Source organism: Microcaecilia unicolor, chromosome 13, assembly GCF_901765095.1.
Source record: "Microcaecilia unicolor chromosome 13, aMicUni1.1, whole genome shotgun sequence".
Taxonomy (NCBI): domain Eukaryota; kingdom Metazoa; phylum Chordata; class Amphibia; order Gymnophiona; family Siphonopidae; genus Microcaecilia; species Microcaecilia unicolor.
The window spans coordinates 8,417,295-8,442,274 of NC_044043.1; the positions used below are offsets into that span (position 1 = coordinate 8,417,295).

Below are 24,980 nucleotides of genomic sequence, written 5' to 3' on the forward strand. Positions count from 1 at the left end.
AAGCAAGGGGATCTTGGATTCTTTACAGGAAGAATTGTTCCAGCATGTTTTTTTTTTTGTTACATTTGTACCCCACGCTTTCCCACTCATGGCAGGCTCAATGCGGCTTACATGGGGCAATGGAGGGTTGAGTGACTTGCCCAGAGTCACAAGGAGCTGCCTGTGCCTGAAGTGGGAATCAAACTCAGTTCTTCAGTTCCCCAGGACCAAAGTCCACCACCCTAACCACTAGGCCACTCCTCCACTCCAGTTGGTAATGGAACCCACATGGAACAAAGCTATTCTAGACCTGGTGCTTACAAACAGAGAGAGTGTTTCTGATATTACGGTGGGTAATCATTTGGCATCTAGTGATCACTGGATGGTGTGGTTCAATATTAAGACACATGAGAAGAGGGCTTATTCAAGAATGAAAGTTCTAGACTTCAAAAGAACTTTGCCAAAATGGGATAATATCTCAAGGGAAGAGTTAGTTGGATAGGAACAGCTGAAGGAAGTAAAATAGCAGTGGGCAAACTGAAAGGAGCTCTTTTAAAGGCAACAAACCTTCCTTTAAGAAAAGTACTTAAAAGTATGAGGAAAGACAGCTGCTTTGGTTCTCAAATGGAGTAGCTGAAAAGGTAAGAGAAAAAAAGGTTAACCTTCATAAGTTACAATACGACGCAGAAAAAAGCCAGTACAGTAAAACTGGGGGATAAGTCATTTTTTAGATATGTAAGTGATAGGAGGAAGTGAGGCTCAAGGGTGAAGGGGAGGAATACTGAGAAGCTGATAAGGATCAAGCTTAACTGCTTAACAATTCTTTCTGTTCTGTGTTCACGGATGAAAGGCCAGGGGTAGGACTGCAGCTGAGAATGGATGTTCGGTAGAACAGGACCAATTCTCAGAAGACTGGTGTCTGGGTGAAGCTAGCTAAACTAAAAATAGACAAAGCGATGGGGCCTGATGGGATACATCCGAGTGTGCTCAAAGAAGTCAGGGAAGTTTTGACAACCCCGTTGTCTGACCTCTTCAATGCTCCCTTAGAGTACAGTATGGATTGGTCCCGGAGGATGTGGCCCCTCTGCACAAGGGCAGAAGTAAGGAGGAGGTTGGGAATTACAGATCTGTTAAGTCTGACCTCGGTGGTGAATAAACTAATGGAAACACTTCTAAAGCAGAGGATTGTGAGGTTTCTAGAACTGAGTGAACTGCAGGACACGGAGGCAGCTTGGTTTCACTAGAGGTATGTCTTATCAGACAAATCTGATTGATTTGACTGGGTGACCCAAACAATTGAATATGGGAGGGGCACTACTAGATGTGGTGTACTTGAATTTTAGCAAAGTCTTTGACACGGTTCCACACAGGTGACTGATAAATAAACTGAATGCCCTCAGTACTGGCACTAAAGTGACTGACTGGGTTAAAAACTGGTTAAATGGAAGGAGACAGAGGGTAGTGGTAAATGGAGTTTGCTTAGAGGAAAACATAGTAACATGGTAATTGATGGCAGATGAAGACCTGAATGGTCCATCCAGCCTGTCAACCAGGGGCGTATCTGCGTGGGGCCACAGGGGCCTGGGCCCCCGCAGATTTTGCCCTGGACCCCCCTACCGCCGTTAACCCTCCCCCGCCTACCGCCGTCACCTACCCCCGAGGCCCGCTTCCTCCTGCCGGTTTTTTAAAATGTTGCTTCAGCTGGTGGGGGACCCCAACCCCCGCCAGCCCAGCCGAGGTCTTGTTTAAGTTGTTCATCCTCGTGCTGTGAAAGCTGCATCCTTCCAGTTGGACGGAGTCTGACATCGCAGCACGTTGACGCTGCTCACTGGAAGCAAGGGTCCCGGGCAGGCAAAACCTTTGACAAAATGGTGGACATACAGCTGAAACATTTCAAACCACCACCACAGAGACAGACATTACTTTAATTCAAAAAGGTTCTTCCTATAGAAAAAAAGCTATCATCATACCTGGCTTGCTGCCTGCCTTAATGGATTGGCACAACTGTTGTAGGCAGCCCTGTCTGTTGCTTTGCTCGCTCACACCACAGTCAGCGACGATGGCTCACCACCTCGGACCAGGCTCCAGCTTTTCCCGCTCAGTGACTCCCGCCCTCGCGGAAACAGGAAATACCTCATCAGAAGGCGGGACATTGAGCGGGAAGTGAAAAGCTAGAGTCTGGAGGTGAGCTGTCGCGCTGCAACTTGTCTGTCGCCGTCGGGCGCAGGGCCGTCGCTGCCTGGCTCGCTGCAAAGTTGCTGTCGCTGGGGACCGGGGACTCAGGAGCTGACAGTGGGCTCAGCGGGCCCAAGCCGGGGGTGGGCGCCACGCCGGTGGTGGCGGGAGCGGAGCGGCTGAGCCACGGCATCATCATGAATGATGCGGTCGTCATCCGAGGCGAGTGGAAATCGGAGCGGAGGCAGAGTTGAGGCGGGCTGCGCGGGGCCCCCTCAGGCGCGGGGCCCTATGCGGCCGCCTTGGTCGCCTCTGCCTAAGACCAGCCCTGTACAGGGGCATCAATACCTCCTTTCTTCTGCTGGTTACACCTCTCTGTATAAAGCCTAGCATCCTTCTGGCTACGGTCACTGCCTTGTCACACTGTTTCATCGCCTTCAGATCCTCAGATACTATCACCCCAAGATCCCTCTCCCTGTCTGTGTATATATCAGTCTCTCACCACCTAGCACATACATGTCCCTTGGATTTCTACTCCCTAAGTGCATCCCTTTGCATTGAATTTAAACTGCCAAACATTAGACCATTCTTATAACTTCTGCAGATCCTTTTTCATGTTTTCCACTTCCTCCGGAGTGTCCACTCTGTTACAAATCTTGGTATTGTCCGCAAAAAGGCAGACCTTACTTTCTAAACCTTCAGCAATGTTGTTCGCAAATATATTAAACAGAATTGGCTCCAGCATCGATCCTTGAGGCACTCCACTACTCACCTTTCCTTCCTCCGAGAAAATTCCATTAATCATGACCCTCTGGTGTCTGTCTGTCAACCAGTGCCTAATCCAGTTCACCACTTTGGGTCCTAACTTCAGCAAGTCAAATTTATTCAACAGCCTCCAACGAGGAACTGTATCAAAGGCTTTGTGAAATCTAAGTAGATTATATCTAGCGCATGTCGTCAACCCAATTCTCTGATCACCCAGTCAAAGAATTCAATCAGATTCATTTGACACAATTTACCTTTCTTAAAATCATGTTGTCTCGGATCTTGTAATCTATTGGTTTTCAGGACATTCACTATCCTTTCCTTCAGCAATAATTCCATTACTTTTCAAATAACCGAAGCAAGGCTTACCGGACTGTAGTTTCCAGCTTCTTCTCTGTCACCACTTTTGTGAAGAGGGACCACATCCGCTCTTCTCCAGTCCCAAGGAACCTCCCCTGTCTCCAAGGATGTATTAAACAAATCTTTAAGAGGACCTGCCAGAACCTCTCTGAGCTCCTTCAATATCCTGGGATCCAGTTTTTCAAGTTGTTCATAAACACTTCCATGAATGGTACTATATCTACTCCACTCTTATATGTACCTTTGCCAGTCAATCGTGGTCCTTCTCCAGGATTTTCTTCCATGAACACAGAAGTATTTGTTTAACACATTCGTCATCATTATCCACATAGCAGTTCACAGCATATTTCAGTCTCACAATTCTATTTTTAGTCTTCCTCCTTTCAATAATATACCAGCTCCTTGTGACTCTGGGCAAGTCACTTAACCCTCCATTGCCCCAGGTACAAATAAGTACCTGTATACAATATGTAAGCCGCATTGAGCCTGCCATGAGTGGGAAAGCGCGGGGTACAAACATAACAAAAATAAAAAATAAAACCTTCTTGACGACAGCGGGCTTTGAGCCACCTATTGAAAATCTCGGTATTTTGTAAACTTTTCTCTCCCATTCCAAAAGTAGGTAGTACTTCAGAAAAAGGTAATGTTTGTGCCAAAGGTTTTAACCCCTCCCCCAGCTCCTGAAAAGCTCTCTGTGCTGCAAGTGGGGTATTATTGGCCAGGTCATTTGTTCCCAGGTGGATAACAACATCAGTGTTAGACTCCTTAGTTTCTTCTCTGATTATAGTCAGTATTTGTCTGGTACTCCTGGTAGCTGAGGAGCCTGGAAGGCATTTCATTTTGCTGGGCCCCTTGAACTGATACACAGCAAAAGGATGTTATCAGTGGTGTACATCAGGGTTTGGTCCTCGGGCTGGCTCTTTTTAACATTTTTTGAGTGATGTTGTGGAAGGACTGTCTAGTAAGGTTTGTCTCCTGGCACATGATACCAAACTTTGTAATAGTAAATGCAAACACAGGGATAAATATTTTTCAAATAGCGGCAACAGATTGTCCCGTAGATTTTCTCACATACACATCAAATAATAACATAACCGTTGGACCTGTTGTAAAGCATTCCAATATGATGACACAATCCACCCCAGTTGTGTAAATCACGTCCAACAGTTCCAAGTCTCTGCTTGTCTCCCACTGTTGTCACTAACAGATGTGTTCAAATCAATGTAATTCTCCCACCGTAACTGCTTGATACCATGTCTTAGTATTACTTTAGTTTCATCTTCCGCTATAATGCCTTCCAGATAATGATCAAGATTAACTGCATGTGTTTGGCCCATCAGACCCTTCACAGTCTGTTTCGCTACCAAAAGCGTCATCAGGGGTCACCACCTACAACATAACAATGAAACATCAAAATACCCTATTACCACTCATATTTTCATACATCACAAAACACAGATTGCTAAAAATACAAACAACCACACAACTAAAAACTTTACCGGCCACTGTGGATCGCCTGGGATGTATCCCATTAGGTCCCATTTTTTGTCTACTTTTAGTTTAGCTAGCTCCTCACAAACACAGTTTTCTGAGAATCAGTTCTGGTCTACCATACATCCACCCCCATTAGCATTTGTTTTTCTGCGGTCCTTCCCCCAGCCTTTCAACAGTGAACACAGAGCACAAATACTCGTTAAGCAGTTCATCTTTATCCTTATCAGCTTCTACATATTCCTCTCTTAGCTTCAGGCCTCACAATGGTATTATTTGTATCCCACATTTTCCCACCTATTTGTAGGCTCAATGTGGCTTACATAGTACCGTACAGGCATTCGCCATCTCCGGTAGAGAAACAAATAGAATGTGATGTTGTGGTCGAAGAAGGTTCATGTGTTATTATAGACACATTGGGAATTGTAGAGAGGGAGAGTTATGTAGTGTCCATTATGAGCTTTGGTTTTGTTGTGTTGCAGGGTTTAGGCACTTAGGTTGGGTCGGTCGGGTATGCCTTTTTGAACAGATTGGTTTTTGGTGATTTCCGGAAGTTTAGGTGGTCATGCGTTGTTTTCACGGCTTTTGGTAGTGCGTTGCACAGTTGTGTGCTTATGTAGGAGAAGCTGGATGCATAAGTAGATTTGTGTTTGAGTCCTTTGCAGCTTGGGTAGTGGAGATTTAAGTATGTTCATATTGATCCGATTGTGTTTCTTGTTGGTAGGTCTATGAGGTCTGTCATGTATCCTGGGGCTTTGCCGTAGATGATTTCATGGACCAGGGTGCAGATTTTGAAAGCAATACGCTCTTTGATTGGGAGCCAGTGTAGTTTTTCTTGGAGGGGTTTGGCGCTTTCGAATTGCGTTTTTCTACTACTAACTAGCATTTCTAAAGCGCTACTAGGGTTACGCAGCGCTGTACAATTTAAACATAGAAGGACGGTCCCTGCTCAAAGAGCTTACAATCTAAAAGACAAGAGAACAATCTAAAGACAAGTGAACAATCTAGAGGACGAGCTTACAATCTAAAAGACAAGAGAACAATCTAAAGACAAGTGAACAATCTAGCCAAATACAATCTAGCCAAATAGACAAGTGAACAATCTAGCCAAATATAAGCCTGGCTGCTGTGTTTTGAGCAGTCTGAAGTTTCTTTATGAGTTGTTTTTTGCATCCCGCATAAATTCCATTGCAGTAGTCTGCATGGCTTAGTACAATTGATTGTATCAGGTTGCGAAATGTTTCCCTTGGGAAGAATGGTTTCACGTGTTTGAGTTTCCACACTGAGTGGAACATTTTCTTAGTTGTAGATTTAACTTGGCTCTCGAGTGTAAGGTTTACGGTCCATATAACGCCGAGGATTTTCAGGCTGTCTGATATAGGGAGGGTGTAGTCTGGGGTGTTTATATTTGTGGGTTTGTTCGTATTGTGTTGGGATGACACAGTGTTTTTTTTCTGTATTGAGTTTTAGTTGAAATGCATTTGCTCATGAGTCCATGGTGTTCAGGCTGAGCTTGATTTCATTGGTTATTTCTGTCAGATCATGTTTGAAAGGTATGTATATTGTGATGTCGTCTGCATAGATGAATGGGTTAAGGCCTTGGTTGGATAAGGACTTAGCTAGTGGTATCATCATTAGGTTGAAAAGGATTGGTGATAGTAGTAGTAACTCCGCAGTCTGCGTTCCACGATGATGATATGTTTGAATTTGATTTCACTTGGTATGTTCTAGTGGTTAGCAAACCCTTGATCCAACTAAGTATGTTTCCACCAATACTGAAGTAATCTAGGAGTCTTAGTAGAATATTATGGTTTACCATGTCGAATGCACTAGACATGTTGAATTGAAGAAGTATGCTTTTACCTGTTGCTATTTCCAGCTTGAATTTAGCCAGGAGAGCAATTATGGCACTTCCTCCTGTCACTTACATATCTGAAAAATGTCTTGTGCCCCAATTTTACTGTATTGGGTATCTTTTCTTCCATTTGCCTCTTTGCTTTCCTGACATCGTTTCCAGCTTCCCTTAGCTTTTTCCACTATTTTTACCAGTCTTCCTCCTTCTGGGTCGTCTTGTAACGTACGAAGGCTAACCTTCTTACCTTTTCTGTTTGGCCCTGTTCCTGGAAGAAAAGTCTTTAGTCTGCTATTGAGACAAATATGAGGAAGCCACTGTTTGCTCTGGAGGTGATAGCATGTAATTTTACTATTATTTGGGTTTCTGCCAGGTACTTGTGATTTGGAATGACCACTGTTGGAAACAGGATACTGGCCTAGATGGAGCATTGGTCTGACCTAGTATGGTTATTCCTATGTAACCTAAACATGCCAGAATTGCCATTGTCTAGTTTTAACAAACTAAATAATGCATCTTGGTGAACTAACATGATGAACGACATTAGCAATAAACATCCGTAAAGGAACTGTAAAATTTGCTAACCTGTTTCTCTATGATGTTCGTTCATTTTTACGTAGACATTGTAGGAAGCAGCATATTAAGTAAACAGATCAATCATAACACATATAATGCACAAACAAAACTCCATAAGTAATAAAAATAAAATAGACGTTGCTTGCAATTAACCACAGCAGACACTAGGATGGTAAAACTAGAAGTTAATCACAGATCTCAGAATACACAGAGGGATAACCAAATGAACAGTGTTGCCAGGTGGGCGGTTTTACCGCCCAATTGGGCGGTTTTCCGCGACCCGCCGCGGGAAATTTTTGCCCGCGGCGGGTTGCGGTTTTTTGGGCTGTTTTTGGCCTTCAGTGCGGTTTTTTCGGCCGCGGGGGGGGGGCGGGGTTAGTGACGTTTTTGGGTGGGTTAATGACGTTTTGGGCGGGGTTAGTGACGTGGGAGGCGGGGCCGATGACGTGGGAGGCGGGGCCGATGACGGGGAGGCGGGGCCGGTGACGGCGGGGGCGGGGTTGATGACGGCGGGGGCGGGGTTGATGATGGCGGGGGCGGGGTTGATGACGCGGGGGTGGGGGTGTCAGGGGCGGGGTTTGTGTTTGGGCGGGTTTTGGGCTGTTTTTTGGGCTCGATCGGGCTGGAAAAAAATTTTCCACCTGGCAACCCTGCAAATGAATGAATAGACATGATTTATAACTAGTAAGCTGAACAAGCAGGACAGCTGTCAATCTCACCATGTGGGTGGGTGTGGGGAGGGGGCGGGGACTTTAAATGAGCAGCAATCGCGAGCTGTACTCAGTGGGAACCTCCCAGGCCCTGATGGGCCATCGCTTTAGGGGGGGGTGGGGTTTGGATGGTACCTGTCACAAGTCAGCTTGACTGACATTCACACCGGCCAATAGAGAAAGTAGGACGGAGCCCTCCACCAATCGGCGGAGCACGGAGGCGGGACACCGCAGTTCTCGGCCAGAAAAGGCCAGCCGGAGCCAGGGAGTCGCGGGTCTCTCCGATCCTACCTGAAGCTGCTGGTAGGGGTCTTGCAGCTCCTCCCAGTCCCGCAGGCAGTCGCTGAGGATCGTCGAGCTCATGGCGGACTCTCCCCTCTGGCTTCCAGCACCGCAGAAATCCGACCACTTCCGCAACGCCAGGCGCTACCAATGACAAAGGAGGGCAACGCCGCCTCCTTACGTCCAACCAATCGGAGACGAGGTGGGCGGGGCCCCGCGGCTCATTAAACTGCCTTGCTCCGCCCTCTCTCTGTGCAGGCGGCGGGAATTTAAAGGGATCTAGGCGAATGGATAAACGTGGGCGCTTTAGTTCTAAGCATTGTCTACTAATCATGACAATAAGACAGAATGCGTCAGTCTTATTTTCATGATACTACTACTAACTAGCATTTCTAAAGCGCTACTAGGGTTACGCAGCGCTGTACAATTTAAACATAGAAGGACAGATATTTATATATTTCTCATTCTTTTATTGCATTTCCTCATGTCCACTGATTTCTGTTACGTTTCCTTTGCCTTTTTTCCAGTTGGATCCAGATTCGCCCGATAGGATTGATTCAGTCATGGGTTTAAACAATTGCAACAGCAAGCAGGGACTTGTTCTGATTTTTCACTGTTGCAAGTCCCTACATACGCTGGGGTAACTCGAGACTATGCCACCGGCACCGCAGGCCCCACTTTCTACCTACCTACCTACCCTCAGCTCCCTTCTGTCTGCCATCCGATCACCTTCATTTAAAAAAAAAAAAATCTCAAACTCGGCAGCGCTTTCTATGTGAAAGCGGCTGATCGCCTCGGGTGGACCTTCCCTCACTGTGTCCCACCCTCCTCTGATGTTAACTTCAGGGTTGCCAGGTGGAAAATTTTTTTCCAGCCCGATCGAGCCCAAAAAACAGCCCAAAACCCGCCCAAACACAAACCCCGCCCCTGACACCCCCACCCCCGCGTCATCACGCCCGCCCCCGCCGTCATCAACCCCGCCCCCGCCGTCACTGGCCCCGCCTTCCACGTCACCGGCCACGCCTCCCCGTCATCGGCCCCGCCTCCCACGTCATCGGCCCCGCCTCCCACGTCACTAACCCCGCCCAAAACGTCATTAACCCCACCTAAAAACGTCACTAACCCCGCCCCCCCGCGGCCGAAAAAACCGCACTGAAGGCCAAAAACAGCCCAAAAAACCGCAACCCGCCGCGGGCAAAAATTTCCCGCGGCGGGTCGCGGAAAACCGCCCAATTGGGCGGTAAAACCGCCCACCTGGCAACACTGATGTTAACTTTCAGGGTTGCCAGGTGGAAATTTTTTTTCCCACCCAATCCAGGCCAAAAACCAGCCCAAACCCGCCCAAACTCAAACCCCGCCCCTGACACCCCCCCCCCCGCGTCATCACCCCGCCCCCGCCGTCATCAACCCCGCCTCCACAGTCACCGGCCCCGCCTCCCTCGTCACCGGCCCCGCCCAGAACGTCACTAACCCCACCCACAACGTCACTAACCCCGCCCCCCGCGGCCGAAAAAACCCGCAAAAAACCGCCCGAAAAACCGCGGAAAAGAAGAAAAAGAAGCCCAAAAAACCGCGACCCGCCGCGGGCAAAAATTTCCCGCGGCGGGTCGCGGAAAACCGCCCAATTGGGCGGGAAAACCGCCCACCTGGCAACACTGGTTAACTTCCTATTTCCATGAGGGCGGGACACAGTGAGGGAAGATCCACCAAGGCGATCTGCCGCTTTCACACAGAAGACGCTGTGCTGCCGATTTCAAGATTTTTTTTTTTTTTAATGAAGGTGTGCAGATGGCAGACAGAAGGGAGCAGAGGGTAGGTAGGTGGAGACTGGGGACTGTGGCGCCAGCGGTCAGTGAGCAGGAGAGGGAGGGGACAGCAGTAGCGATTGGGGGAGGCGGGGCGATCTTTAGGGGGCGGGGCTGGAGGCAGCCTTTCCCCAGGCCGGCTCAGGCTCTCAGCAGCCCTGCCTATGCGCCTATCAACTGAATCTAGATCCGTTTAGTAACCCTATTTCCAACACAAGGGAACATTGGAAATAAATTATGAATAAGGGGTGAAAAAATAGCCCCATCTGGGAGAATTAACCTTGAAAAAGTAACAGGATTACATTTCTCAGGGTGTGAAAAACTGCTCAGAGTTTGAAAATAGTTCAGATTGCACCAGATTCCATAGAAATAAAGCCCCATTTAAAAAAAAAAATGACCCACTACATTTCAATAAGAAAAGCACATTGAGGCACACAGAGAAATGTGTAAATATATTGCTTTTTCACTTAACATAATTGCAAAGATAGAATATATAGCTTATGCCTTGGTAAAAAGGAATTCTTTTGGGGTAAGGGCATAACTATATTTGTGTAGGCCCTTTCTTAACAGACAACATTATGGCTTTCTAAATTACTAAACAAAGAAACTGTGTTAGTTTAAAGAGATGTGCAAATTGATAAGAACTGCTGAGACAGGAGAAGAGAGAGGGGGAGAAAGAAGCCCAAACTGCTGAGAGAGATATATGAAAGTTTCAAGGACAGGCCTTAGAACTGAAATAAAAAATGTAGCCAGGCATGAGACCATGAAACTGTGAAGCTATTTCTAACAAAAGGGAACAGAAGAAAGATGGGGTTGGGGGAGGGGGGGAAGGTGAAGCATACCATGTATGAAAGTACTAATGCAGAGTTCTCACGTGAAGGTTTGAAGATAAGAAAATGTTGGAATGTAATTGTATTTTACATGCATTGCCTGTCACCTATTATTTCTCTGTGATTACTCTGTGACCTCTGATGTGAATTACTTAGTGAGGTCACACAGCTATGCAACTTCCTGTAGGGGTTAGATGCAGCACATGCAGCACATGGAGCACATGGAGCTCATGATCTCTCCTAACCTGAGAGGATCTATGGTGGTGTGAGCATCCATTACCATCTAAGCACATGGAAGGAGCTGATAATACAAATGTTTAGTAATATGTATATATAAGCCTGTCTGATTATAATCTAACTACAAACTGTGAGTAAACAGATGTTTTGTTACTTCAACTTTAAAGTGACTCAGCAGTGAATTATTCAGGGGTGAATGAGAGAGAGATGAAGAAAGAAATTAACATTTCTAAAGCTGAAGCTGTGTGTACTAAAATCTGCTAATTATTTACTACAAATAATCCAACAAAAGGGTTATGGGCCCAGGGTCAGGAATTGAAAAAGAAGAGAAATATTACCAGGCAGAAAAAAAAAAGGCCACATTTTTCTCTTAAGTTTTAAAGGAAAGATTCAGTCTGTCTCTCTCTCCCCCCACACAGCAGACAGAAGGCTAAGAAAATGGCTGAGGGAAGAAATTCACCATTTTTCTATTCTCTCAAGGTGCCAAAATTAACTGAGTTTAATTATCAGCAGTGGGAACTAAGATTTATATGTCTCCTTCGAGCAAAAGGATTAAATATATGCTTAGACCAAGACAGAACAGCTGAAAATATGGCTGAATGGGACAATGCAAACTATTATGTGAAGTGCATGCTTTTGGAAGCTCTCTCAGAGAAACAAGCCATATTAGTGGAGGGAAAAGATACACCAAAGGACATTTTATATAAACTGAGAACTATGTATGCAACTACATATGCAAAGCAGCAACCAATTTGGCTGGCAGAGTTGAATGAAACCAAATTAAGGGATAAAAGTAAATGTAATGATCACATTATGCATCTTATGTCTTCATTTCAAAAGTTAGAACTTTCTGGAATTCCCATGTGTGATGCATTGAAAAGAGCATTTCTTTTTACCTCACTATCAAAGAAGTTTGATGTTTTTAGGTCTGTAAATGAGGCCATTGAAGGGCAATCTTTTGAACAGGCAACATCAAAACTAAGGCAGGAATGCATAATAAATGATTCTGAGGAGATGTGTTCTCAAAGCAAGTCAGAGAGAAATGAAACAAATTTCTTGGCAAAGAACAGAGGAAGGCGGAGCTATGGGAAAACTCCACCCAAGGGCAAGCTGATTTCCACTCATGTGGAAAGGAGGGACATGTATCTAAATGGTGTAAGGAAACACAAAACACTCCCTCTAGCTCACCTAAGCCAATGGAACTAAAGAATTTTCAAACCAGGAAATGTATGAAGGACAAAGATAAACACAAGGGCTTTCTAATGGCAGAAAAATCTTTGACTATGGTAAATAATAATTCAAATGAAAGTACTTGGATTTTGGATTCAGGGAGCACATGCCATTTAACCAATTGTAAGAATTTCTTTCAGGAAATGTGTCCAGAGGAAGGTATTCTTAAAACTGCAAACGCAGGGACTGCTAAGATCCAAGCAAAAGGTATTGGATTCTTAAAATGCAAGTGTCTAATGAAGTTAAAGAAATTCCTGTAAGTGATGTCTTGTATATTCCCCAAGCAGTTTGCAATATGCTTAGTGTATCTACATTAGATAAGAAGGGATTTGTGATTCATTTTGAAAACAGTAAGTGCACAATCTCTAAAAATGATGAAGTGTATGCTGAAGCTTTTATGCATAATGATGTTTATAAACTGAGCATTTCAGGTGAAGCCTCACATATGGCGCAAGTAAGGAAGAATGATGGTAAATGTAGTCTGGAAATCTGGCACCGCCGCCTGGGACATCGTGATTCTAAGGTGATCCAGGATCTTTACAGTAAGCAACTAGCCACAGGCATTCAGATAAGTGCAGATGTTGGTAAAATGGAGAAATGCATAGACTGTGTTACTCAAAAAGGTGTGAGACCCTCATTTCCTGCATACACAGGAAATAGGAGTAATAAAGTGCTGGACTTAATACACAGTGACTTATGTGGACCGTTTAATATCCCATCATTGGGAAATAACAGATTTGTGCTAATATTCTTGGATGATTTCTCTAGATACTGTGTGGCCTATTTGCTGAAAGAGAAAAGTCAAGTCACAGACATGCTGAAGAAATACGTAGCCATGGTGAGCAATAAATTTGAAAGAAAACCAAAGGTTCTTCAGACCGACAATGGTGGTGAGTTCACTTCACAAAGCATGCGCACATTTCTAGAACAAGAAGGCATTCAGCATATCACAACAGTAGCTTACACACCAGAGCAAAATTCTGTTGCAGAGAGAAAATTTAGGTCACTTGTGGAAATGACCAGATGTATGCTGTCAGATAGCAATCTCCCTAAAAGACTATGGGGGGAAGCCATTCTCACAGCAGTGTACCTACAAAACAGAATGCCAACTAAAGGCGCTGAGCGCACACCACATGAGACATGGCATGGTAGGAAGCCAAACCTGTCACACATAAGAACATTTGGAAGTACAGCATATGCTCATATACCAAAGCAAAGAAGGCATAAGCTGGATTCCACAACAGAAAGGGGCATTTTAGTTGGCTATACTCCAGGACACAAAGGATATAGAATTTTGAATCTGAAAACTGGCATTGTTGGCATAAGACATGTTACATATTTTGATGAAAACAAAAGGGTGATAAAGGCTGGATTATCCCAGATGAGCCTTATCATCCAGAATATGAAACTAGAACCATAATAGACATGCCAATGTATATAATGCCATACCAAGGCAGATGTCTGAAAGCAACTCACCTGTATCTAACGAGGAACAGGCAGAGGAAGCAGACACAGAAAGGATCATTGAAGAAGACAGTACAGTTGGAGAAGGGGAATCAATTGGAGAAGGACTCTCAGATTTAGAGGATGCGGAAAGGTCAGACCAACCTGTTGTCAGACGCTCATCCAGGGAAAACAAAGGTGTTCCACCCCCAAGACTGTCTTACCTAACAAAGTCAGCAGAAGCTCAAGAGCCCTTAACATGGGATGAGATTGAGAAAATGTCAGCAGAAGAAGCTGCTGAATGGCATAAAGCTGCACAAGAAGAAATTGATGCATTGGATAAAAATAATACTTGGATTCTTACAAAATTACCTCCTGGCAAGAAAGCTATAGGATGCAAATGGGTATTCAAGTTAAAAAGGAATGCACAAGGAAAAGTGGAAAGGTATAAAGCCAGATTAGTCGCAAAGGGATATCTTCAAAAATATGGAGAAGATTTTGATGAAGTGTTTGCACCTGTAGTGAAACACACGACAATCAGAACACTTCTGAGCATTGCAGTCTCAAAAGGCATGCAAGTCAACCACATTGATGTGAAAACAGCGTTTCTTCATGGAGATATAACTGAAGACTTGTACATGGAACAGCCAACAGGTTTCATAAATACAAAACAAAGACAGCTAGTGTGTAAATTAAACAAAGGTCTTTGTGGATTAAAGCAAAGTGCAGAATGTTGGAATGAAAAATTGCATGAAATATTGACAAATTTAGGATTTAAGCAAGGTGAAGCAGACAAATGCTTGTACACTAGGTGCAGAAATGGACAATATGCATACATTTTAGCTTTTGTTGATGATCTGCTCATTGCAAGCAAAAGTGAGCAAGAGTACAAGGACATTGTAAAGTGTTTAAACCACAATGTTGAGATAAAAGAACTTGGTAATGTGTCATACTATCTTGGTATAGAAATTGAGAAACAAAATGATGGTTCTTATCTTCTAAGCCAGAAGCAGAAAATAAATGAGCTTATTGAAAGTTTAGGTATGCAAGATGCCCAAGTTGTAAGCACTCCCATGATCACTGATTTTCTGAAGGATGAAACAGTAAGAGAACCTTTACCAGATAACATCCAATATAGATCAGCCATAGGTAAACTTTTATACCTAACTACCACATACAGGGCTGATATAGCAAATGCAGTAGGAATTTTGAGCAGAAGGGTCAGCTCACCTACCAAATCAGATTGGACTGCAGTTAAAAGGATGGTAAGGTATTTAAAGGGTACCATTGATTGTAAATTAAAGATTTCAGCCAATAGTAATCCAAAACTAATATGTTACTGTGATTCAGATTGGGCAGGGGATCATTCTGATTATAAATCCACAAGTGGATATGTGTTTATGTATGGAAATGTACAAATTTCATGGGCCAGTCATAAACAAAGTATTGTGAGTTTGTCTTCTACAGAAGCTGAATACGTGGCCGTATCGGAAGCGTGCAGAGAACTGATGTGGATTGAAAAACTTTTGCTGGATTTTGGAATAGCTGAAAAGAGACCAATCCAGATAATGGAAAATAATCAGAGCTGCATCCGACTGTCACAGAATGACAAGGTTCAGTCACGCACCAAGCACATCGCAACGAAATACCACAACGTGCGAGAGTTGGCAAAAGAAGGGGTCATCAGTCTACACTATTGTCACACCAGTGAGATGACAGCTGACATCATGACCAAACCGTTACCCAGAGAACATTTTGTGAATCTGCGTATAAAGCTTGGACTTTGTATGAATAAATAATTGCATGACAGTTATGCATGAGAAGGGGTTTGTTGGAATGTAATTGTATTTTACATGCATTGCCTGTCACCTATTATTTCTCTGTGATTACTCTGTGACCTCTGATGTGAATTACTTAGTGAGGTCACACAGCTATGCAACTTCCTGTAGGGGTTAGATGCAGCACATGCAGCACATGCAGCACATGGAGCACATGGAGCTCATGATCTCTCCTAACCTGAGAGGATCTATGGTGGTGTGAGCATCCATTACCATCTAAGCACATGGAAGGAGCTGATAATACAAATGTATAGTAATATGTATATATAAGCCTGTCTGATTATAATCTAACTACAAACTGTGAGTAAACAGATGTTTTGTTACTTCAACTTTAAAGTGACTCAGCAGTGAATTATTCAGGGGTGAATGAGAGAGAGATGAAGAAAGAAATTAACATTTCTAAAGCTGAAGCTGTGTGTACTAAAATCTGCTAATTATTTACTACAAATAATCCAACAGAAAATGTAAACCAAGCGGAACTAACAATGAATAGAGGCTCTGTCTATGGAACATTTTCAGAAGGGCCTGTCATATGATAACCAGCAGTGATGTAATAGGAGGTAAATGTGATCAATATCCACTGAGAAAGTATAAAGAAAGAAAGAAAGAATATATAAAAACTGTAAAAATTAAGGGAAGGTGTGCCTGCTTGCTTTCAGAGACACCCATTCTTGCAAGAGTGGTTTTTGTTTCTTTTTTTTTTTTTTTTTTACAATAAATTAAGACTTGTTTCACCAATTTGATTTTTGTAAGTTCTTTTTGTATAGGTTCTCAGGTTATCTGGGGCCTATTTATAACAATTTAAATACTGACATCTTTTACTACTACTACTACTAACTAACATTTCTAAAGCGCTACTAGGGTTACACAGCGCTGTACAATTTAAACATAGGACAGTCCCTGCTCAAAGAGCTTACAATCTAAAAGACAAGTGAACAATCTAGAGGACGAGTGAACAGTTAATCTGATAGGGTGGATAGATTGGGGCATTCTATATTTCTCAAGCGGTTAGGCGCCGAAGGCAGCATTGAAGAGGTGAGTTTTAAGCAGAGATTTGAAGATGGGTAGGGAGGGGGCATGGCGTATGGGTAAAGGAAGATTGTTCCAGGCATAGGGTGAGGCAAGGCAGAATGAGCGGAGCCTGGAGTTGGCAGTGGTGGAGAAGGATACTGAGAGAAGGGCTTTGTCCTGTGAGCGGAGGTTACGGGCGGGAACATAGGGGGAGATGAGGGTGGAGAGGTAGTGAGGAGCTGCAGACTGAGTGCATTTGTAGGTAAGGAGGAGGAGCTTGAATTGTATGCGATATCTGATCGGAAGCCAATGAAGTGATTTGAGGAGAGGGGTGATATGAGTATATCGGTTTTGGCGGAATATAAGACGTGCAGCAGCGTTCTGAACGGATTGAAGGGGGGATAGATGGCTGAGTGGGAGGCCGGTGAGGAGTAAGTTGCAGTAATCAAGGCGAGAGGTAATGAGAGCGTGGACGAGAGTTCTGGTGGTGTGCTCAGAGAGGAAAGGGCGAATTTTGCTGATGTTGAAGAGGAAGAAGCGACAGGTCTTGGCAGTCTGTTGGATATGCTCAGAGAAGGAGAGGGAGGAGTCGAAGATGACTCCGAGGTTGCGGGCAGATGGGACGGGGAGGATGAGGGTGTTATCAACTGAGATAGAGAGTGGAGGAAGAGGAGAAGTGGGTTTAGGAGGAAAGACGAGGAGCTCGGTCTTGGACATGTTCAGCTTCAGGTGGTGGTTGGACATCCATGCCGCAATGTTGGATAAACAGGCCGATACCTTGGCCTGGGTCTCCGCGGTGATGTCAGGTGTGGAGAGGTATAGCTGGGTGTCATCAGCATAAAGATGATACTGAAAACCATGAGACGAGATCAGCGAGCCCAGGGAAGAGGTGTAGATTGAGAAGAGAAGGGGTCCAAGGACAGATCCCTGGGGAACTCCAACAGATAGTGGGATGGGAGTGGAGGAAGATCCATGGGAGTGTACCCTGAAGGTGCGGTGGGAGAGATAAGAGGAGAACCAGGAGAGGACAGGGCCTTGGAACACAAAAGAGGACAGCGTGGCAAGAAGTAAATCATGATTGAGTGTCAAACGCGGCGGAAAGATCGAGGAGGATGAGGATGGAGTAGTGACCTCTGGATTTGGCTAGGAGCAGGTCATTGCAAACTTTAGAGAGTGCCGTTTCTGTCGAGTGCAGAGGGCGAAAACCGGATTGAAGTGGATCGAGGATGGCATGAGAGGAGAGAAAATCAAGGCACCGGCTGTGATACAATGATTAGGAAATTACATCCTTCAAAATGCCTCTCTCCTCTTCTGTATTGCCCTGGTCACAGACACACATGGAGCCAACACACACATACATATTCTCTATCTATCTGTATCCTATATAATAAAAAGCACCTCCAACATTCTGAAGCTGACTCCATGGCACTGTGGCAGTGTAGGGTTCGTAAGTCTGTCATTCAGTGTTTCATTGGCTCTCACTGTCCCCACCCTCACATCGAGGAAACGGAACGCTGCATAGTTGCCAAGCAAACAAACACGACATCACAGGAACGAAGAACCAATCAGACAGAACGGAACTTGAAGGAGGGGAGTGGATTGAATCTCTAACAAACAATCATATACAGGGAGGTACAAACATCAGTGGAGGCAAGTGCACAGAAGGGAAGACAAACATGTAATCACTTTGTTACTCACACACAATCACTCTGTGTATCTCTCTCTTACACTGTCTGTAAAACACACTGTCACTCTCAGTCTCTCACATGGGCAACTGTATGTTGCATTCTCACGAGTAAGGAGCTCTTCCTTAATCTTCACTTCCCAAACTGTAAAGGCCTTAAATACAAACTAACGCATGCATCAACCTTTTCCTACCTGAGCACACAATTCTAGAATGCGCTGCTTCGAAACCTAAAAACGACCTATGAACAAGCCAACTTCCGAAGTCTACTGAAGACCCACCCATCTCTTCAATAAGGCATACAACAATGATCAATAAATATGAACTCCTGCACACAGATCCAGAAACGCCCTACAATATCTGCTTGCCAAACCACTAATATTTCTTATTATGATTGCTTGATAATACACTACCATATTTTATCATTATCATGTTACCCAAAATCTTTCTGTTTATTACTAAATGTATACTTTATCATGCATTCTCATTATTCATGATGTATTGTAAGCCACATTGAGTCTGCAAAGAGGTGGGAAAATGTGGGATACAAATGCAACAAATAATAATAATAATAATTGTTAAACTGATTGAAGGGCCTGAACAAGGAAAACCTTTACCACATTGTAACACAGTTTACACAAAAACTATTGTATATAAAGAAATTTTACACATGTAAACAACAATTATATTCAGAATACAACAATGGAAACATTAATGGCAGGAACTCATTACATTGCTAGAACCCGTTTCATTGCGTTAAGAAATGGGCCTTTTTTACTAGTATATATATAAAATATTCATTTTCTTTCTTGTAAATTCTACTGTGAAATTTAGGTACCTTTTTACCACACCATTTCTAGAATAGCCGTAAAATAGGCATTTTTGTACTTGGTGAAGTTACATAAGTACATAAGTATTGCCATACTGGGACAGACCAAAGGTCCATCAAGCCCAGCAGTGGCCAATCCAGGTCACAAATAACTGGCAAGATCCCCAAAAAGTACAAAACGTTTTATGCTGCTAATCCCAGAAATAAGCAGTATATTTTTCCCAAGTCCATTTTAATAACGGTCTATGGAGTTGTCCCCATGTCCATTTTAATAATGGTTTATGAACTTTTCCTAGGAAGCCGCCAAACCTTTTTTTAAACCCTGCTAAGCTAACTGCCTTTACCACATTCTCTGGCACGAATGCCATCGTTTAATTACACGTTGAGGGAAGAAACACATTTTCTTTTTAGTTTTAAATTTACTAAGTTGTAGCTTTATTGCACACTCCCTAGTCTTAGTATTTTTGGAAACAGCAAACAGATGCTTCACGTCTACCTGTTCCACTCCACTCATTATTTTATAGACCTCTGTAGCCTATCTCCCCCTCAGCCATCTTTTCTCCAAGCTGAAGAGCTCTAGCCACTTTTGCCTTTCCTCATAGTGAAGACGGCCCATCCCCTTTATCATTTTCCTTGCCCTTCTCTGCACCTTTTCTAATTCTACTATATCTTTTTTGCGATGCGGTAACCAGAATTGAACACAATATTCGAGGTGCGGTTGCACCATGGAGAGATACAAAGGCATTATATAACGTCCTCATTTTTGTTTTCCATTCCTTTCCTAATAATACCTAACATTGTATTTGCTTTGTTAGCCGCCGAAGCACAATGAGCAGAAGGTTTCAACGTATCATCGATGACGCCTTGATCCCTTTCTTGATCGGTGACTCTTAACATGGAACCTTGCATTACATAACTACAATTTGGGTTCCTCTTTCCCACATGCATCACTTAGCACTTAGTCACATTAAACGTCATCTGCCATTTAGACACCCAGAGTGGAGGAGTGGCCTAGTGGTTAGGGTGGTGGACTTTGGTCCTGAGGAACTGAGTTTGATTCCCATTTCAGGCACAGGCAGCTCCTTGTGACTCTGGGCAAGTCACTTAACCCTCCATTGCCCCATGTAAGCCGCATTGAGCCTGCCATAAGTAGAAAAGCGCGGGGTACAAATGTAATAAAAATAAATAAGGTCCTCTTTTAATTTTTCACAATCCTTTTGCGATTTAACAACTTTGAATAACTTTGTGTCAAGAGCAAATTAAATTACCTCACTTATTCCCATCTCTAGGTCATTTATAAATATTTTAAAAAGCAGCGGTCCCAGCACAGACCCCTGGGGTGCCCCATTAACTACCCTTCTCCATTGAGAATATTGACCATTTAACCCTACTATTTAATCCTATGAACAAGATGGCTGCCATCTGGATATCTGCGGATTAACTAGCTCCATGGACATTAATGACCTGACCGTAATTGGCCAAAATTTAGCCGATCTCATCGAGATCTCAATCGGGAAGTTCACCTTAGAAGCTACTGAGCTTATGCTGATCTCGGTCAACTGTCTTGAGAAGGAGTTTTGTGAAAAACTTACCGGGCCTATAACGTGTGAGTGCCCATAATTATGATTACGCTGTTTAACGGCCCATCTGGCGGTTACCTGGCTTCATTACCTCAGACACAGCTGAAGATCCACGATTTCCCCCACACGAGTGCCTTCCTGCGCCAATAGTCACCAGCCGTCGTTAAGCCTCACTTGGGCCGACTACCAACCTTTTGCCGGGGTCATTTTCTGGGTAGTGGATCGCCCCTGTATCTGCCTCGGGCATTGCTGCCGGTCTGTCGGTGCTGAAAAGTAAGAGAGGAATTGGCCAGCGAGAGACAGACTCGACGAACGAGGCAAAAAAGAACGATAGCGTGTGTAATCCCGGCCCAAAGGAATCCAGGTGCTGCAGCTATAACCGGGACTGGGTGGCAGTTGGTGCTCCCAGTCTTGGTGAGACGTGTTTCAGTTGTTGTTCCAGATCAGCTGTTCGCTCCGGAATGTGCATGATCCGAATTTGGCATTCCAACAGGAGCCATCGGAAGTGCCACAGAAACGGACGACCGTCCACCCACGGGTGTCCTCCGAGTTGCTGGTTGTTCATCGGGCCAGCCTCAGACGTTGCCATTTGGTCTGTCGAAGTCGATCCGTTGGGAGGAACGCTGACCGGCAGGGAGGATTGCAGGAATGGTACGCAGATTGCGCAGGGGAGGGAGAAGAGGCAGTTGGAGGTGCCAGGCGTGAGACCCAAGCGCCGGATCGACCGGAAAGTGACACCAATGACGGCATGGGGGAGAAGCCCGTGCCAGCTTGCGGCCTAGTGAGAACGATTCGGGATCAGAATCTCGTACCACGCGGAGGACTATGGTCAGCATTTGAAGAAGGCCCGTGATGCCGATCAAGAGACTGGGATCGAATATCGGGACCTGAGCAGCATTTTGAACTTGGAGCTTAAGAAAACTTACACCGTAGAATTCACCACATCAACCTGAAAAACATTGCTAACGACGTGTGAAGATTCTGTGACCACTTTGAACATTGGTTAATAACTGAATTGTTTACACCCCTTGGCACCTGAGTTGTTTTGATGCAAGACCCATGTTTATTTACTATTTGCCTGCATACTTGACCTGCAGACAAGCCTCACCATAAGAACTGCGTTCGAAGAAATATATTCTACTGAGTTTTACAGTTTTACAGCTATGGAGATGCATATGCGTGCTTTCCTTTGAAGTCCACATGATGCTGGATTTAATGATATATTACCACAAGTATCTCACTAATAATGGCCTGTAGCTGAAGTGGAGCGACTCAAGACCTGGATCTTACCACTGTCTGGTTTTGTATATTGTTTAATCAAGTTCATACAGAGGCATTATATTGAACTGTATTAATGACTTGTTTTTCTGACTTCTGACCCTCTACTGCTACCTCTGCATCACATTGCTTTTCACTGAATTACATTACTAACTGTAATATCAATAATTGAGAATCAAACATATAAACGGCGAGTGACCGACTCACTCGCAAATGCGCAGTAGAGACTTCCCTCTCTGTCCCGCCCCTGCGTCAATACGTGATGACGAGGGTGGGACAGAGAGGGAAACTGCGCCGCCGAGGTTGATACCACACCCGCCCACCCGAGTTCACCGCTACCGTTACCCCCCCCCCCCCCCCCCCACACACACACCCGGCCCGGGCCCTCTCTCCGCTACTAAACTTACACATCCATTCGCCAGAACGCAGCATGCACATCAGCTGAGCTGCCATCGGCCTTCCTTCCCTGCCTGTGTCCCGCCCTCGCTGACGTTACGTCACAGGAGGGCGGGACACAGGCAGAGAAGGAAGGGCCGACGGCAGCTCAGCTGATGTGCGGAGAGAGAGAGGGCCCGGGCCGGGTGGAGGGATGGCGGCGACTCCGGGGGGAGGGGGGACGGTAGCGGTGGCAACCTCGCGGGGAGGGAGGGGGAAGGAAGGAAGGAAGGAAAACCCCAATACCAGCCCGTTTTTACAGGCTCAACTGCTAGTTACAGCATAATTGAAAAATCGATCTCAAAAACTCTACATTGTGTACTATCAATTAAACATCCCTTATGAAATAATATCAAGATGAATATCACTAAACTACTTTTCACCATCTACTCAGTTACCCTAATTCATCACATACTAACCACCCCTCTATCAGAAACTAATAGCATTCCCACAGTACACCTGCCTTACCGACCAGCCAGACACAATACATACCGCCACAACAACAACAATAACCAAAACAATGGAATCATCACCTCACTTGAACAACATCAAGAAAAAGGAAAAAATGGATATAACAAACCTCCACCATCAACAAATAGACATCTAAGAAAAATCAACATAATCCCAAACTTAACTGATCCCTTCCAAACAATCCAGTTAGGATATACAAATGCCAGATGTGCTGTTAAAACAACTACTATAATTACAGATTGGATTACTGATAACAACCTAGATCTAGTAATCATCAATGAAACCTGGATTCATGTTCAAAATGACCCAATATTACTGGATCTTTGCCCACCAGGCTACAAAATTATTCACTGGTCGAGAAAGGGAAAGAGAGGAGGAGGCATTGCATTAATTTAGAAATCTTATCTTACAGTAACAACTAATGCTGAATCCATAACACCTCAATTCGAAATTGCCTCCATTAGTATAAACCATTCCACCTTGCTTGACCATTTAGACATTATTTTGTTTTATAGACCACCAGGAAATTGGCAAGAATGCCAACCACAATTCATGGACTTCATTTCAAATGCCTGTGTATCCAATTCTAACCTTCTAATATTAGGAGATATAAACTTGCACCTAGAAGACCATAATGCAAAGAATACTCGAGAATGTAAGGACTTTCTCCAACTATGGGAATTTAATTGAATACCCAAGCAATGCATACTAAAGGACATACGCTTGACCTCATCACACACAAATTTTCTTTAGATCAAACCTTTATACTAACAGACATAAAATGGTCTGAGATACCATGGTCAGACCACCTCAAATTAAACTCATCCATACAATGGCGAAGAAAAAATCTGGCCCAGAAACAAGAACGTAAAACTTACACCACAAGAGGCCAAATTGATCTGGTACTATTCTGGCAACAGTTCTACATGAACGAATGGTCAATACATATAGCTTCCAATCAATACCTCCTAAATTTGGACAATAGATGTAGGAACATACTTGACACAATAGCACCATCACAAACCAGAACATTGCGTAGACATAATACAATACCTTGGTTTAATGATGTATTGAAAAAACTAAAAACCCAAGTAAGAAGATCTGAACGAGCATGGAACAAAAAGAAGGATGAATGCACATTTAAAGCATGGAAACAAATGCTAAGAAAATACAAATATGCAATTAAACAAAAAGGTCATATTACAAATCCAAAATTGGGCCAGAATATAATGATACACATAAGCTATTCCAATTCGTACACAGTCTTCTTGACACCACCCCTGTTACCACAACCAATACAGATACCCTATCAGCAAATGAATTAGCCACTTACTTCCACGAGAAAATTGTTAAGCTACGATCCACCCTACCACTTAACTCAACCGATAATGAAAAATTCAATAACTGTTTGGACCCTGTCACTGATGAATATCTAGCTGATCAAATCTGGACAAACTTCGATCTATTGAAGGAAGAAACAATCACCCAAGTGATCGATAAATTCACCAAGTCCCATTGCATATTAGACACGTGCCCTAGTTACTTAATAAAAACTGCCCCTCAACATTTCATAACAGACCTCACCTCCTACTTAAATTACATGCTTCAACATGGATTTTTTTCCTATGGACAAAGGCAATATACTACTCACACCTATCCCCAAAGACCTGAAGAAAAAAATGAATGATATAAATAACTACCGCCCAGTTGCTTCTATCCCTCTTGTAGTCAAGCTAATGGAAAGTCTAGTTACTAAACAACTTACCGATTATTTGAACAATTTCTCAGTTTTACATGCATCTCAATCTGGATTCCGTGCTAACCACAGTACTGAAACAGTACTTATAACACTTCTAACTAAATTCAAACAAATAATTGCAGCTGGCAGCAATGTTCTCCTCCTACAATTCGACATGTCCAGTACGTTCGATATGGTTAGCCTTAGCCATGATATTCTACTGAACATTCTAGAATATTTCGGAATTGGAGGAAATGTTTTGAATTGGTTCCGTAGCTTCCTAACTGCAAGAACTTACCAAGTAATATCAAAGTCGATTATATCATCACCATGGAAGCCTGAATGTGGAGTGCCTCAAGGATCGCCGCTTTCACCAATCCT

At 43.9% G+C, this 24,980-nt stretch overlaps 1 protein-coding gene across 1 annotated transcript in view; it reads right to left on the reverse strand.

The window, feature by feature from the left end:
* The window catches only part of TMEM120A (transmembrane protein 120A), an 81,683-nt gene extending 73,329 nt beyond the window's left edge, over positions 1-8,354 (reverse strand). The window contains exon 1 of the mRNA XM_030185631.1: positions 8,200-8,354. Within this exon, the coding sequence (XP_030041491.1) occupies positions 8,200-8,271 (72 nt within the window). The 5' untranslated portion in view covers positions 8,272-8,354. The remainder of the gene's footprint in view (positions 1-8,199) is intronic.
* Positions 8,355-24,980: the final 16,626 nt, after the last annotated feature.